Consider the following 18,300-nt stretch of genomic DNA (forward strand, 5'->3'; position numbering starts at 1 on the left):
TTTGAAAGGCTGCAATCCAATATCACTGCTAAAACACAGAGGGGTGGAGTGTCCTCCAGGTTTCCTGGATGTGAGATGAGAAGCAGAGTACTATGTCTGGAAAAGCCTGATCAGTGAGGCAAGCACTGGCTGGCCTCTGAGATTTTAGAAGGGCAGGGCAGCCTCTCCAGAGATGGGACTGAGACTGGGGTAAGCTTCAAGGGAATCCACGTAGAATGCATGGAATTTTGCCAATTTCAGTGTTGAGCATGAAAGTGTAAGTTAAGATAAAGAGTAAGATGGCTCCTTCTCTGCCACTAAATAATTAGGTTACCTGGGGAAAAGTCTCTTAGTCTTTCCAGGATCTAAGTAAGACTCATTAGGATACTGCATGGGATAGTTCTACGTGAGTTTCCAGGGCTACTATTCTGCGCTCTACTTTGTACTTCAGCTTCCTCATCTGAAAAATGGATTGAAGAATAGTATGTACCACAGAGACTGTACCTGATTTAACAACCTAAAATCCCCAGAAAAGTGCCTGCTACGTAATGTGTTAACTGTTACTAGAATTCCTTTCCTTTCTCATTACCACCAGTCTCCTCCAAACCCTTGTTATTCTCACCCTTGGATGACTTTAATGGTGTACATACCATATTCCCTATTTGCAGGGTCCCTTCCACATGACTCCAACCACTACATGACTACAAAGTATTGATTCTTAAAGACCAATGGACCCTCTAAAATTCCATGCACGGATGTGTAAGATTCAGGGAATGCACTGAAAACACAAAAAATAGTAAGTGCATATTTCTGGGAAAAGCTCTTTAGCTTTCATGAAACTTTCAAAACAATAAAAAATAATGTTGGACTAATTAAGTTGACCCGTATTTCTAAATCACCTCATTCATCACTGAATTCAGATTAGAAAGATATTTTTCATAGTTCATTTACTTTCCTACTTATTAATAAACTTTTTTGTTTTTTTACTTTTCTCACATCTCCAACATCTCCTCACTTATCCTTACTCTCAGCTATTTCCCCAAGAAAATAGATAAAATCAAAAGAGGCGTTCCATACGCTTCCACCAACTCATCTGTCCATTCATCATCTTTGACTCAAACACTCTGCCTGTTACTTTGGTTGAAGTGTACTTGTGCCATACAAATGTCAAGCTCTCTACTTGCGTTTCATGCCTTTCCTCTTTCTTCTCAAAGACACCACTCAAGCAAAATCTCCCTTTATCTACAGCATCAGATATTGCTTTGTTGGATATTTTCCTTCAGCGTGCAAATGTGCCTATGATATTTCTGCCACATAAAAACAAGTTACTGACATCTCTTTCCCCCACTACATCCCTCCCCTTTTCTTTGCTCACCTATGTGGGAAAATACCTTAAAATACCTTACAATAAAATACCTTACAATATTCACAGTATAGACACCTCCCTCCCTAGTTTCTTGGGTCCATTCTTACCCAGCTTTCAACTACATCACTCCACTAGTACTATTATTGTGAAGGTCACTTATGATAATCAATTCTGTTAATGGCATCCCATCTCATTCAAAATAAAAGCCAAAGTTTTGCTATGACCTACAATGTTCTATGTGGCCTGGTTCCTCATAACCTCTCTGACTTTCTATCTTACATGGTATCTTAATCATTCTCCTCTTCAGCCAAATTGGCCTCTTCTCTGTTCCTCAAAATAAGGGGTATTCCCCCCACTCAGGGGCTTTTGTGTCTGGAACTCCTTCTGTCTAGAATGCTCTTCCCACAGAGACTTACAACTGATTTTTTCACTTCTTTCAGAGCTTTTCTCAAATTCACCTTCCTGTGAGGCCTTTTTGGGGAACTCCATCTAAAATTTCAACCTTCTTATTGAACATTTCATATCCTCTTTCCCTGCATTAATTCTTCTCCTTAACACATAGCACTTTCTAACATAATATGTATTTTTATTTAACTTATTTATCATCTGTTTCTTTCAATAAAATGTAAGCTCCATGGGGGCAGGGATTTATGTCTGTTTTGTTCACAGTTATAGCATCAGAAGCTAGAACAGTGCTGGGCACATAGTAGGTTCCTTATAAATACTTGATTAAGGAATCCACAAATGAATCTTATTTTACATGGCACCAGCGTATAAATCCGTTAATGATGCTTTCTTCCTCAAAAGACATTTTTCACTTGTTTTCCAGAACTATCTACTTTCCTATTTTTCTCCTATTTCCCTGCTTCTGCTTTCAGTCTGTTTTACCCCATTTGTTCCTCAACATTTCAACCTATTAATGGTGGAGTGCCTCAGTGTGTTCGGTTGAATTGTATCCCCACACCTCCCAAATTCATATATCGTAGTCCTAACTCCCAGTACCTGAGAATGTGGCCTTCTTTAGAGATAAGGTTTTTACAGAGGTAATCAAGTTAAAATGAGGTCATTAACGTGAGTCCTAACCCAAGATGACTGGTGTTTTTATGAAAAAGAGAAATTCGGAGACACACACACACACACAGAGAACACCATATGAAGATCAAGGTGATGCTTCTACAAGCCAAAGATTGCCAGCAAACCACCAGAAGCCAGGGAGAGGCGTGGACCAGATTCTCCCTCCCAGTGCTCAGAAGGAACCAACTCCGCAGGCACCTTGATTTCAGACTTCTGCCTCCAGAACTGTGAGACAATAAATGTCTGTTGTTTAAGCTCTCCAGTCTGTGGTACTTTGTTACGGCAGCCTGAGAAAATGAATATACCCAGGGATCGTGGGTTGAGATTCTTATATAGCTACCTTTAGTCCCTTGGTGATCTCACTGACTTGTGCTTTTCAATCCTATCTATGTACCAAAGTCTCCCAATTGTTTATCTCCAGCCCAGCATCTTGGAACTCCTCACGTGTATCTCCAACTCTATACAACACCAGCTTTAACGTGTCCCAAACTAAACTCATCTTCCCTTGGAACCTCCTTCCTCCCACAGTCTTCTTCATCTCAGTTAATAGCAACCCCTGTCCTTCAAGTTACTCAGGTGATTTACCTTGCAATCCTTCTTGACTTTCCTCTTTCGTATCATCAATTTATCAGCAAAAATTCGATTCTACTTTCAAGATACATTCAAACTCCACTTCTCAGCACCTGCACTGTTTGCACCCGGTAGCCACCATCATCTTTCACCTGATTTATAGCAGTAGCCTCCTCATTTGTCTCCCTGCTTCCATCCTTTGCTCCCCTTCGTCCTATTCCCAATATAGCAGCCAGAATGGTGCTGTTAAAATGCAGTTCAGATAGTACCACTTCATTGTCCAAAACGCTACAATTTCTCCTCATCTCACGCCTCACGCCCTTACGGTGGCCTGTGAGGCCCCACAAGGTCCAGTCCTTGGCAACCCCTTTGACTTCATCTCCTACTCAGCCCTCATCCAGCCCATGTTGCTTCGGCCGTCTGGTCCGTGCTGTCCAGGTATGTCAGGGCTGTTCCTGGCTTGCACTTACTGTGCCCTCTGCCCAGAACACTCAACTCTCAGATTTCACATTGCACCTGAAGGCCATTCAATGAATACTTTTTGAAGAAATAGGGAGTTGAAAAGATTTACATTAATAAGATACAATTAAAACTCTTTAGATTCATATTCAAATTGCACTGCAGTTACGCCCCATTGGATCTTTATAAGCTCCTTATGTGCAAATAACATCTAGATGTTTCCTGGTTGATATAATTCATCCGATTCACTTCCACTTGTGTAAACTGCTTTGCAGTTACTGGTAGTTCTAGACCAGTCTCTTCTTATATAGCCATTTGTTCTAATTGTAGCAAATGAAGCTGAGCAAAGCTTTGCCTTGTGATGATAATGATTCCTCATTAGTGGTTAGAGTCTGTCTGGCTCTCATTTTCTTTGTCATTTCTGTAAGCCTTTTTGGTGCAAATTTAAGGTCCATAGCCTGAGATTTAAAAAAAAAATCTCCATATAAATTTATGTTTTTCCCAGTTTTATGTTAACAGAACCCCAGTTTTTACTTGGGCACATGGCCATGCAGAAAAAAAAAAAAAGACATTTCTCAGCCTCTCTTGCAAATTACAGTGGTGTTAAAACTATGTTCTAGTCAAGGGGATGTTAGTGTAGGATATCAGTTAAAAGAGAACCAACATGTACTCTTTGCTCCCTTTTCCTCCGTGTTCCTTCCTCCATCCTGCTGCCTGGAATGTAGACATGATGGCTGGAATTCTAGCTGCAATTTTGTATCATGAGGAGAAGATATACACACACTAGGAAATGAGGGGTGAGCTGCAAGGGGTTTATATTACTGAGGGCTTCATGGAGCAGAACCATCGTACCAATGCTTGACATTTTACCTCTGACCTTATGTGAGAAAGAAATTTCTCTCTTATGTAAGTCATTGCTATTTTAGGACTCACACAAAATCAAACATCCTACCTCAAACATCACAAAAACTATCTAGTTCCTGGAACTAGAATTGAAAGAATTTGAAAGAATCAAAACAATAGAAAGTGTCTGCAATGATAGTCAAAGGTCTTTATTTTCCATATTTAATTTCTTACAATCATTTTGGAAAAATAGTTGCGCCTCCAAATATACTTTCACTGAAGGAAGCTGGTTTCACCAAAGCATTATTTGATTATGGAAAAAATATTTATTACTGGAAAACAAATGTTCCATTCAGTTTCCATTTTACACATACTTAAGACAAGCATAAAGTAAAGATCCAATGTCAGAAAGAGGCCATTCTCATTCACTGAAACACTAGCTCAGAAGAGAGTCTTTGACAATAGAAATCCAAAGATTTTTAATTCCATTCAAAATCAAGTTTGCCTAAAAATGTGGAGATGCATAACATTTTCTGAAAATCTTTTTGGAGAATGTCTTTTTATCTTTGTTGTTGGTATTCTTTGAAACATTTTGAGGTTTATTTAACACAGCATTGTATCTGCTTAACATTCAAATTTAGAAACACTGATTATCCGTTCTACTCTTCTGAATAGTTAAGTACACTCTATAAATAAACACATCAATTTTGCTCTATTACTACCCTTCTAAAAAGCCTCACATAATTGGAATTAACCTAGTATTTACTTATCATTAAATATATTTTTGTTAGAAAGAATACATAGCATATGAAATTACAGGATTTTCATGAGTTAAAGACAAATTTAAGAACTTTGAAATAATATTTACAATGTAAACATCACAGTTATTACATTAGAATAAAATAAATCACAACATTCACAACACAATATATTTTATTTGGTTTTGATATTGAAGTTGTTTTCTTGAATTACTTATGTAGAACTCAAAATATAATTACTTCACCTATCATTTTCCTTTAAGAATTCTGAAAAAGAAAGAATTGGTGTTTTAAGCATAAAAATATTTTTATTTACAGCATCCTAGTTTCATTCATTTACCCACTCATTTGATAAGCATCTATTTCTCTTTGCCCCTTATCCATAGCTTGTGATGGGATCACCTTCTGAGATATCAAGAAGGCATCTTCCAAACAATTGATTGTCAAAAAGGGCACTGGAATGTGAAGGGGCTCGCTAGTCATTAATAATCACCCACTTGTAATTTTCACAAATGGTTGACCCACAAGATTTCCTGTTAAAAGAATTTGTCCAAAGCCACCCATTCAAAAAAGAAAAGAAGAGAATAGAGGATGGAATCTCTTAAATGATCTTGCAACTTACAAAAGACAGAGTGATTAATCCTCCTTTATACTTTAGTGTCTCTTGTATTTCTTAATTTAATGGAGAAGGTGTCTTCTTATAAACATTTTTTCAAGAAGCTATGTATGATTAGCTTTTTTCTTTGAGCAAAGGGACTTGTTTCTCTGAAATGTCTATTCACGATAAGGAATGGGTTTGTGCAGCACTCCTGATCATGTATCTCTCTTAAAGGTGAAGGGATAGTTAATGGACAAAAGCAACAAATTGGGCAGGTGTCTTTCCAAACACTGTGTCTATTCTTGATCACTCTCATGAAAACCTTACATATTCACTCCAGGAACTGAAGTAAGACCATGAATTGTCTTCAATCTGAGCACGAGTCTAGTTTAATCTTCTTGACCTAGCCAGAGGTTGTAGTTCAGCTTACCTTCAGGTTTTACAAATAAAATTTTATTGTAACACAGCCACTCTCATTCATTTTATGTATTACCTGTGACTAGTTTCATGCTACAATAGCAGAATTGATGAGCCGTAACAGAAACCATATAGCCCACAAAGCCAAAAATATTTACTCTGCAGCCCTTTGGAGAAAAATTTTGCCAACCTCTGATATACTGATGACATAAAATTTCTCTAAGCACCAAGTATTATAAATATATTTTTATGAACTAATGTAAACATTAATATAACTCAGGAAAGAAACATGTCTTGTATCCGTGTATACATAAAACAATCATGATAAGCTTATTACTTAAAGCAATAAACCTATTCATGTTTTCTCTATTCAAAAAATATTTTATAGTGAATATTATTGGAGTCATAGTACCTACACTCACTTTATAGGTAAAATAAGCAAAATTTGACTTCTGCTGTGTGAAGTTTGCCATGTTCCAAGGAATACAATTAGTCCCAGAGTGCTTGGTATTTTCACAATAACAAGCCATGCTGTAATTTGGTGGTATTTCCCTGTACTTAAATTAAATGAGGTGCTAACAGCCAATCGTGGGATTAAACTTTAAACTAATAAAAGCAGCATGACTTGATTCTCAAAAAGAAAGCCAGTTTTTCTCATTAGTGTGAGTCAGTCTCTTCTGTTTTACATCTTGGCAGAAGGATAGCAATAAGTGTGAATAAACAAGGAGATTCCAAACTGTTTACTCATTGTGAGCTTCTCTTTTATGCCATCAGAACATTGCGTGAATCATTTTAAGCCATTTACTGGGTTGGGGTCCACTTCAGGTAGAAGTGTCCTTCTTAGATGTGGTCTCATTGTGAGAAATCTAAGATGTTTCTTACCAAGTGATTCTTATCTACTTAAATGATTAGACGATTGTTATAAGAATATAGTAGGAATGCACAGATATACCCACCATTGGGAAGTTGTCAGCAGCTTTGCTCCTGAGAGCTTTTTCATCATTTTTCTAACTCTTCAAGGAAGTCAGGAGACTCTCCCTCACTGCTGCAGACCAGAAAAAGAAAATTGTGCGTGTTAAGGCCCGTAGATGCGAAAGCATCTAAAAAAATGATGATGTGTGACCTATGCTGTTCTCTGCACTCTGTCAAGTGCTCTGGGGGCTAAACAATTATCTTTGAGGTTAGTTATTACCTATGAATTTTTCTTCAGTCTTGAAGTATCTACAATTATTCTTCCAGATTATAATCTTGTGGGCAAAGAGAGTCATCTTGTCTGATCTCACTCAAACAGAATTGTCCTTAATGCTTACCATCTAAACAAAAATAATTGGGATAAAAAGAGAGAGCACTCCACTTCCTATTGTGCTCCAATATTTACACACCATAGAGAGACATAGGTTTTGCAGAATGGGAGGAGACAAAAGAACTCATGGTTTAACTTGGTAAAATAAGGGTATTTAATATGGACATGAAGGGAGTTCCATGTGATATCAAATTGCTAATTAATTGTGCTTTATATGTTTTAGAAATCAGCACTTTTGATAAAACATGTTCCCAGATTCAGATTGGATGTCTCTACAGTCATCATTTTTAACCCTGGAGGCACAGTAGAATCAACGGGGAAGCTCTTAAAAAATACCAATGTCTAGAGCCATACTAGAGGCACTAAATTCCTGGCAACTGGTTTTGGGTAAGGTCCAGACATCAGTAACTTAAAAATTCTCCAAGGTAGTCTAATGTTAGCCAAGGTGCAGAATTACTGCTTCTCACACTATAAATAGATAGTGAGGTAGAAAGAGAGGTAGATAAGTCTCCATACGTAGCTTCTATTTTGAAAGTCATTTATAATTTCTCATTTTAGCAAGTTCTCTGTTCTTTACCTTCTCTTCCCATTCAGAATTGAGTTCAAGTATTTCTTTACGGCCATTTGTTTGCGAAGGCGGGTGTAGTTGTCAGTGAAGACTGCATCCGAGTGGCGTTTGATTGGTCCTTGGTCTTCTGAGATGTTATTGCTAAGCCACGTGAGGAAAAGGAAGTCAAAGAATTTTGACAAGAAATGATAAATATGCCAAAGTACCAAATTTCTTGGAGTCCGATAAAAAGGAATTCCAACACCCAACTTATTTTCTATTGCAAAAAGACTAGGAAAAAAAATACATGTAAACCTAAGGATAAGGGAGCAAGAAATAATCCAACGAATTTTGGCATTTACTAGGAAGGCCTTAAGACACATTCAGTACTAACTGAGCAAATAATTTATCAAAAAAAGGGGGGGAGGGAATACTTGAAGTTGTGTTCTGCCATTGGGAGGAAAAGTTCTTTGAAAATACAGCTTTTTAGAAGCTTGGCTGCCTTGAATAGTGCCATCTAAATATTCAGCTATTGGCCATTTAAAGACAGAATCTTCCAATGCTTGGTTTGAGCAGGAAGTAAAAAACAAGTAATATGGTTAACCTTAAAATGTGCTTCATTTGTACTATGTCTTATTTATTTTTTACTGTCTAGTTCAATTAGATTGCAGATTTATAAATGATTGCTACTTAAGAAAAATAAGTATGCTTGGAGCCAGGGAGTGTGATATTACTGGAAAGCCTTATTTCCTTAATTCATGAGTTTAATATATTTATTGAAGAATGTAAATTATTTTACCTCTGTTGAACATTATCAAGTTATCAATTTTGAACAAAGTAAGTAAATTGTTGAAAGTGAAAATATAACTTGAAGATTAAATAATCATAACATGTTTGATAAAAATAATAAATTCTCTTTACCTAACTCGTTTTCCAATAAGAGACTCAAGGTATTTTTTGGCAGAAATTTGACCCAAGAGTCTGCTGAAGTCACTGGTGAAAACTCCATCAGCATGTCTGGCATTCCTAAAACAAGGAAGAAAGAATAACCATTATTTTGTAAATGGTTTTCTAAAATATTATTTTGGCTCATTAAATTAGAAAGAAACTTATCAGCTTATTATGAAAGCTTCTCATGCAAATTTAAGTCCAAATGGAGGTTTCCTAACAACTTAATAAAATATATTTTGTAGTCACTTATATCAAGACATTTTCTATAGTTCCAGCCCCAAACTTTGAAAAATTTAAGAAATTAGCTTTCTTGGAAGTATATCTCAATATTAAATAATGCTCTCTGGTAGAATCTATAAAACTAATTTTTCTCTAAGAAATATTGGTGCGAAAAAATATATTTAGTTAGTTTTATTTATTTATTTATGGTGCTTTATTTCTTCTACTCTGAATAAAGACATATCCAAAGGGAAACCATCTTGATTTTAGCAAAAAACCTATTATATCTTTTGATATTTCTTCTGCTAAAATATTTGGAAACAAAATCTCTTAAGATAGAGAGGGTCTGAGGGCCTGTCAACCAACTTTTCCACCCAAGTAAGGAACCATTTATACTTTGTCTTCAGTATAGAGCTGCTGCTATGTCTATACCTGAATGCTTCTCTAGACAAATGGTTCTGTGAATGAATAGCTTTTATTATTAGACACTTTTTCTTTACAGAGAGAGGAAACTCTTGCCTTAGAACTCCCTCCATCGTGGAGTCCTAAATGCTGTGGTTTTACTAGACATAGTACAATTTCTGATGTTGAAATTTTGTGCAACAGAATGTAAGGGAATGATTTGTTCATCTTGGCTTGTTACAACCTCTCTACATGAAAATCATGTACAGCTGCAGAAGCTGCAATAAATCAGGCTGGATGAAGCCATGACACCTGGAGCCCTGTAGTGATTTGCTGTAAGAATAGCTTCATGGTGACACAAAAATAAAACATTTGTATTTCAAAAATATATTTTCTGAAATAAGACAATGAAAATGAACTCACCTGGATACATCATTATAGGGTGTGTCATTTTCAGCTAATGCATTTTGCAAGATGTCAGTGTCTGCTTTTAATGAATCTTGATCAGGTTCATTTGCTTCTTCAAATGATATTCTGTCACCTAACCTATTAAGAAAAAATACAGTAGAAGTATAATACATTTCTTTCTCAAAAGATAGTGCTTATGGTTTTACAATCATTTGAAATAAGGTACTCAAAATCTTGAGCGTCTATGGTTTATGAAAGTATAAATAGTTAACTTTTTTATTATCTCACAAAATAGATGCCATACAACTTTTACAAGCTCTATGTTCCAAGCATAAGAGCTACTTTGTTCAATCTTAGAGCATTAAGCAAAGTACACTTCCTTGATAATATCTTCATTTTGCAAAGTTAAATTTTACAGGTAGAAAGATTTTATACAAAATAGAAACTTGGAAAATTTTTTAATATTCAATATGAAAACTGGGAGCAATTCGTGTATTTGTTGATGTTTAGTATCATTTGTCTCAAACATTTCTCGAAAGCTGAGTATTTTCAACTGCTTTTCATTCTCTAGGTCTCTAAGATTTGCTTCCAAGATTCACCTTGGTATGATACATTTCTCTGTATTAATCAAGTCCAAAGAATTTCTCCATGGGTCTTTCTGTTTTCTAATCTTATGTATTAATACAATTTTAATGAGGAATGTACAATGCTTTATTGGAAGACTAAGAATAGTCATGCCTATACATGAAATATGACTATATTTGTGAATGTATGCACATTTTGAACTCCAGCATGCTATGAAAATTATGTGTGTGTATATTTTCACTGTTATGGTAAAACTCCAGGAGTGTGTTGGCTCCTGGGCACTGGTGTATCTTTTAGTGATGTAGTAGTAGGTGGTCAGTTACAAGCAGTTCTCCCTGTATGAAGGCTGGCAATCAATGCAAACTTCAGCATTTTTTGATTATCTTCTGTGATATAGCCATTCAGATAGAATCATTCTATTTAGTTGTCAAAGCAACGTAAGATCTGCCTTTATGTAGATTTTAAAGAGAACACTAACAGCTAAGAGATTATTCACTCTATTGAGCATAAGTCTACCTTGAGCAAAGAATCAGGAATGGGAAAATAAGCAAAGAAATCATGATTTTGCCCTTAGTATAGTAGTGCTTGTAAACCAGAAGGAAAAATCCAACTAATGTAGTTATCATTTACTGTTTATTTCTTTAGCATAAATTTATTTTATTTCATATAAAGATTTAAATATGTATTGTGTTATACTTTATGAATTTGAAATATAAAATACAGCATAGAGAACAGTAAAACTGAGGATTTATGGTTAAAACCAAGTACATTAAAATTCACTCATTGGGGTGGGCATCTCAGTAGATCAATTACAGAACAATTTTTAATATTGGCTAATGATTCTGCTTACATAGGTCTGTCCAATATGATTTTATACATGTTTCATTAATCAACTAATAATCTTATGATGAGTTACTGATTGATTTTGAAAATGAACTAAAATGAGATAGGCAGCTAAATGTCTATTTTTCCATCAGAAACTGAACTGAACTGAGATGACAATAGATAAAAGCTGATCATTTATCTAAAACTAGTTTTGAATGAAAGGAAAGGCAAATCTTCTCTCTGCCTTGTTTATATGTGACCCAATCTACTCATAAAACTGGTGATTGACACTCTCTCTCATGCCCTGAGAGTGAATTCCAAGACCCAGAATAATCATGTTGACCTGATATTTAAAAAACTTGCTTAACACATCAACCAAAGGATTCAAATAAATAATACATAATTTAAAAAATTGAGTTGTCCCAAATAACATATAGATGAAGAAGGGATGTTTAACTGTCTGAATTGAAAGAGACCTTACCTCAGAGCAGAAGGTGCTTCGAAAAGAGGCCAAGCCAATGTCTGTGAGAAGAGCATGCTAAAAAGCATCAGGAACACGAGGAGCTGAGGCTTACTTCTGGTTTCCATCTCTGCAGCTCAAAAGGGAGAGAATCACATCAGTTTTTCCAAACACAGATGTCACCAGCAAGGTAATTCTGAGTGTCTAGCAGTAATTTCTGAAGGCTCTTGCAGAGTTTGGAAAAAGCAATTTTTGTCTTACAGAAAGAGTTAAACTACAATATGATTACTTTTAAAGTCAAGAAGATTTCTCTTGATGACAGGTGCCTAAATAAAAATTAGGATCCTTTTCAATTGCTTCCTATCTTTCATCGGGCACATAGTTGGCTCAAGTATATATTGAATGCCATATTTTATAGTGCTGGAAATAACCCTGGGGACAATCTCCTTATAACAGAGTTGTAGCATCCAAGTTTAGTGTCCTTTCTAACCAAGGAAATAGCTTCAAGAAACTGATTGTTTCTTCTACTTTAAGTTTTTGCATCTGATTAATATGAAACTAGAGTACCATCTATTTAATAAATGTGTGTGTCTATGTATGTAACTATCAGTGTAAGAGTTATTTTGTATATACGTTTCTTTTTCCTTCTTTAATTGTAGATATTACTGGGAACTTATTTCCTTAAGCCTGGGTTTGAACAACTTAATTAATTAGTCAAAATTAATACAAAAAAAATCACTGAAACACATATTACCACTGAAATATTTTTTGCCATAAAAGTAAAAATATGTTAAAAACAAAGCTTGTGTTTTTTACATCTAATCCACTTACACATTTCATTTCTAAGTAGTTTCTAGATAGAAACTTAGGGGTTCAAGTTCTGTTTCTCTTGCTGTCTATAAAAATCAACTTAAAATAAAGAGAAAATTAACTGCTTCCTAGGTTCACATAACCAACATATGACATAAAAAGAACAGTACTGAAAAGACAAGTTGAAAACTTCAAAACAAAAAGTACTCACTGAACCCTTTAGTCAAAAATTTATACTCAAGCAAAAAAAGAACCTACTTGAATGCATTATTTAGAAAAAGACAACAGTAGTGAGTAAAAGAGCAAGCAGGAAAAGCATCTTGCAACAGAAAGAATTCAGAAAATCCATTGACATATGAGAAGTTGAGGCATTTCCATACCTACCACCAGGTGACTTGAGAAACTTGTTTTTTTGTTGTTGTAAAGAAGGAACGCTGTAAAATCATTTTCAAGAGAGAAGTAAAATTCAATACCCTGAGAAAAGTTCCAGAGGCAGGGGGAGAAACATAAAGAAGAAAGGTAAAATTTTCACTTACCTTGCTCAGTAGTGTTCCCCAGGATCTTTCAGTTCCTAAGATTGTTGGAGCTGTCTCAGGTGCTGAAGTCCTGTGAGGCCGAGAAAGGCTCCGCCAGCTTTCTGCCCTTAGAGCTGAACCAGAACTTGGTACTGGCTAAGGGTTGGCTATTATTGCCAGCGACTGCTTCTCGCTCTACCCTGACCAGCATTTCAAAGCCCATCATTTTATAGGGCTTATGCTTAGGGCTGAGCAATCACCGAGCTCTCTGAAAGACGTCACAGGAGTACTCCCACGGGATGAATAGGGCTTGAAGTTCTTGTTTAATTGTCATTACGTCTGATTTATATAAGTTTATAGTGAGTAACTTCATGATGTAAGACACAAGGAGGAAATTTACTTTTCTTCAAACAAAAAAAGGTACCAAGCTTAATATGAAATGTTTTAATCTTTAATTAGTAACAATGAAATAAGAGAATGATGAGTGTTATAGCCAGGGCCACTGGGGTTCCTTCAGAAAGTAAGAATTTTATGTACAAGAACAGATGCAGCAGGCAAAAAAAAAAAAATTATGTTCATTATGCTTACAAGTGTATAATTCTCCTTTATTACAAAGCATCAATTCTCCTAAAGCCTATTTTTCTGCTATTCATGTAGATCTTGATTTAATCTTTATTGAGATCTATCCTAATTTTAAAAACACCTAGAAATAATTTTTCATCTTTCTATTCTTACATTTCCTTTATGTTGAAACGAATCCCAGGATAAAAGTTTCAGATAGTATAATATGCACACCATTGTATAAAGCAGTAGTGGCACTGCCATCTCACATTTGTATCAAATGTCGTAGTGCCCAATGCACTTTCACATACATGATCTCAAATGATCCAAAAACTAAATTATCACGCTGTATACCTGAAGGGATTCATCTTTTCTTCCTTTCTTAAAGTTATACTCATCATTTTTATAAGTCCTTGCACTATGTAGAATTATTTTGTTTCTCCCCCTAAGTTCCCAAACACACATCCACACCCACACCTGGTTTTGAACATTTCCAACTCAATCACTTGACAGGTGGTTTCAAAGAAATATTTGGAAAACTTTTATGGAGTGCTTTGATAAATCCTTAATTTCTGCATCTGGGTTTTTTAACTCAAAGTAGCCTAGCACACATGCAATCAAAGTTTAAGGTAAAAATGCAGCCACATGGACAACTTCATAGACAACAAAGTAAAATGCTACCTTTCCTTTTATTTTTAAAGATTTTCTGTGTGTATTCTTTTACATTTTTGTTCGTAAGTTTCTCAAGGGAAAACAGCTCTAAAGCCCCCTTTCTTTCTTCTAGTTTAAGATTTTAGTATCTATTTGCTTCATTCAAAGTCAGACTGATCCAGCAAAAGAATATCCTGCTATGCTTAATCATATTTTCTAATCCAGTTACAAGAAAAATTAAATGAATTAAATTTCAAAATGTCTGGAAATTTGTTTTCCAGTTGACAGCTCTGACTTAAGCCAGAGCTTCTGTGGCTTAATTCCAGGAAATCTTTTTTTACTTGATTATTACAAACTAGAGGTTGAAATCGTTCTCATATGGAATTTTTTTATCTTTAGCTCTTTGTCACCCAATTCTCAGTGAAGCAATTTTATTTAAGAACAGCAACAGCAAAGTAAGTTGATTGAGAGTCACCAAAAAGCCAATGCTGAATGATAAGCAGAAAAATCTGAGAAAAAAGACGTAAAAATTTTTTATTATTTGGCCTAAGGAAGCACTTAGCATTCACAAAAAGTAACTGTGGTAGATTTTTCCAATGGTAAAGGCAGTTTCTCCTGTTATAATAATAAAACACAAAAACAAAGAGAAATCATTCAATTTTATCTCTGAATAAAAAAGTAAATTATACCAAAGAAGTGCATTTTTTCCTATGAATTTAAACTAGAAAGCAAAACTGAATTTCAAAATGGAATCATAGCACCATCTGCAGGTTTAAAATCTTAATTTACAGATTTTTTTTTTTGTAAATGTGTTTCTTCTCTTTTCTCTCAAGGAAACGGATGTAAACCAGAAGACCTTTAACCAGCTAAATTACAGGTGCTTCCAGAAAAATGAACATAAGAAAAAATGCTGTAACTGAATTTATCCTGAATACTTTGATAGCATGAACTTCAATAGATACAAAAATACAAATGTGGATTTACTGTTTAAATCTGCTTTTTTCCTACTTTACATATATTACCACAATTTTCCCATATCTCTAGCAAAACTTATTTCCTACCTTAAGTCTTCTCAGTAAAGTGATATTTATAATAAGAAGAATCATCATTCATTCATACAGTTAGAACGAATCTCCAAGATTTTTCTTTTACAAACAGGTAAAGTGACGCCCAGAGAGTTTAAGTAATTTTTGCAAGGTCACTCAGATGGGTAACAAATATGGGATTGAAAAGTAGGTCTTTTGATCTTGATTTAGCTCTCTTTCTATTAAGAACTAGTGATTTTCTGTAACTGTTGTTATCATCATTATAGATGCTAACAGGTCAGATAAGGAAAACAAAAGCCCATAAAGATATTGGCATCTCCCTTCTCCTTTTCTCACCAACAGGACAGGGCAGAAAAATAAGACTGGCATTCTAAACCAAACATACTAAATGTAGGGAAGTCGGATGGAAAGGATTTTCATGTGCAGGAGATAGGCAAAAATCCAGATTCACCTTTTCTCCTTAGTGCAGAGAGCTAATAGAGGGTCCTTATCACTATTATGGATGATAGGCCAAAGCTATGCTCTTCAGTCTCTTGGTGTGACAGTTTAGCCTGCCTCACTCACCCCGACTCACACTCTGCCCTGAGACCTGTCCACTCTCTGCCAGAGTAATCCTGAGCGGTTCGGTCTAGATGAGAGATCTGCAATCTAGTGGCTGTGAGCCACGGATGGCTCCCCCTCAAGCTAAGAATGATGTCTACATTTTACAGGCTGAAAAAAATTAAAAGAAAAATAATATTTTGTTAATTGTGAAAATTATATGAAACAAAGTTCAGTGTCCATAAGTAAAGCTTTATTGGAACACGGAAATGCTCATTATATATGTTTCGGCTATGGCTGCTTTTGTGCTACAGTGGCGAAGTGGAATACTTGCGACAAAGACTGTACAGCTCACAGAGCCTAAAATGTTTACTCTTTGGCCCTTCACAGAAAAGCTTTGTCAAGAAGGTATTTAAGAAGTCACGTCTATATTCTTAAGTCCTATAGCTTTCAATAACTTGTATTAGAAAACATATATGTGTATATATGTATATATATATACTTTTAATATATATGTGTATATATGTGTAATATGCATAACATATATATACATCTAATATGCATATATGCTTTTAAGATTAAAGTAGATATATACATATACTTTAATATATATAATATTTATACTGTATATTAAAATAACTAAAAGTGTATATATTAAAGTATATATACTAAAAGTATATATGTACTTTTAATCCCTTTAATTTAGAACATTTGGATTTACTTCTAGGATTCTTGTATTCTTCTAATAGTGTTGTGATGAAAATAATGTTGTAGCAAAGATCAATTTTTCCTTTATAGTTACCTACTACAATTCGTTCTGGAGTCTGACAATATGTTATTGAATATTAAGCAATTGAACACATAATTATCTAAATGATATGAATGAGGACAACCTCCCCCTTAACTCCAAAACACCATCCCCTATCCTACTTCCTGATGCTGAGAATTTTATAGAAAATTATTCCTTTGTTTCAGAATTGTCTTGTTTTAAACCAAAAAACATGTAGAAAAAATAATGTATTAAGTGCTGTGAGTCATTTATACCTTGCTGGGGTTGTATTTACCAGATAATTTTATGAAAGTAGATTTTGGAGGAAGGCTGTGGAGAAAACACAAGAGCACAAAATTCTGGGATATGCGAGTTTAAAAATAAAGTATTTTACAGATTTAAGAACAAATTTCATGTACTTCACAATGTCATCTGTCATACATGTGCCCCCCCCCCATACACACATTCCATGTAACCAGGCTTTAACTCACTGACCCGTCTTCTTGGAGATCAGAACACATGAGGTCAATGAGGAGTGGGGGAGGTTACTTACCAGTGAAGAAAATGGAAAACAACACATCTAATTCCTGGCTGAAGTCTAGATGTTAGAATGAAAGATTTGGCAAGAATATTTATTGAGTTCTCATGGCCTCTGCACCACTATACCCATCCTCCCCAGACCAGGGTAGAGCCTCTGAAATGGGGAAGAGGACAGATTATTAGAGATGGAGAGGGCCTCTGCCCCTAGTTGGTGGAAGTTTGTGTCAGGGTTGAAGGGATGGATGACAGAACCGTGCTCTATTAAGCTTTAGGACTGAACAGTAGAGGCTAACACGGCTTCATTTCTCATCTGATTGCCATAGCAAACCATGGAGAAACACTCTTTGCAATGGTACAGGAGGAAGTAGATAAACCTTAGGACAAAGAAAGTCCCCCACACCCTGCTTGAGAAGACCCTAAATGCCCTTCAGAGGATAAAGGGTGAAAAAAGCCTACCAACTTTAACTAAGGGCCAGATCTTGAACAATTTATCAAGAGCCAATGTGGGGTGACCATATCAAGGACCAGAGGTAACTGCACATCTCTGTGGATGACAGCATGGCACGGAGCCTGTCCCAAGGACCCAGAGGCAGCCTCCTGGATTTCACGCTGTTATATACGCTCTCAAAACCTTAGATGCTACTCTGAGGAAAAACAGGGGGAGAGCAAATCCTGAATTGACAGAGTTTTAAATCTTAAAATTAACGTGTTTACCCAAATACTACTAAGATTCCTTTTTCTGTGGAATGGAGGATCAAAATAGGAATTAGAGAAAACATTTTAAAACTAATTTTTTTGTACTTCATACTATGTAGCCTGTGAAAATTTGTACTCACTGTTACTTTACAAATGTCCTTGAATTTTGTACGAACATGCTTTGCCTAGGAGGAGAGTGCCAGGACCCTGTACCCCACTGAGTATCAAAATCGATTTAAAAGAGACTTTGAGACAGAAGCCTGGTGATATTGAGACCCATCTCAGAAGGCCTGCCCTTGTATCTTCCCTCCAATCCCTTGTCCTTCAGTTGTTCTAGCTGGTCCTCAGCTTTGGCATCTGATTTCCTCCTTAGGTCTTCCCAGCCCACTTCTTGGCCGCAAGCTCTCA

At 35.6% G+C, this 18,300-nt stretch overlaps 1 protein-coding gene across 3 annotated transcripts; it reads right to left on the reverse strand.

Annotated features, from left to right (window-relative positions):
- Positions 1-7,063: 7,063 nt before the first annotated feature.
- On the reverse strand, positions 7,064-11,892 carry VIP (vasoactive intestinal peptide). Of its 3 annotated transcripts, XM_087424966.1 has the most exons (6): positions 11,786-11,892; positions 11,565-11,572; positions 9,910-10,027; positions 8,836-8,940; positions 7,945-8,076; positions 7,064-7,109 (listed from the first exon to the last, which is right to left on the reverse strand). In XM_087424966.1, the coding sequence occupies exons 1-6, from the start codon at positions 11,890-11,892 to the stop codon at positions 7,064-7,066; spliced, it is 516 nt and encodes a 171-aa protein (XP_087281092.1). The 3 variants fall into 3 exon arrangements, with proteins under 3 accessions (XP_087281092.1, XP_087281093.1, XP_004440743.1); XM_087424967.1 differs by lacking the exon at positions 11,565-11,572 and having other exon boundaries at positions 9,910-10,020; XM_004440686.3 differs by lacking the exon at positions 11,565-11,572 and having other exon boundaries at positions 9,910-10,032.
- Between the last annotated feature and the right edge of the window lie 6,408 nt (positions 11,893-18,300).

Source organism: Ceratotherium simum, chromosome 38, assembly GCF_057802395.1.
Source record: "Ceratotherium simum simum isolate JZ-2026a chromosome 38, ASM5780239v1, whole genome shotgun sequence".
NCBI classification, from domain to species: domain Eukaryota; kingdom Metazoa; phylum Chordata; class Mammalia; order Perissodactyla; family Rhinocerotidae; genus Ceratotherium; species Ceratotherium simum.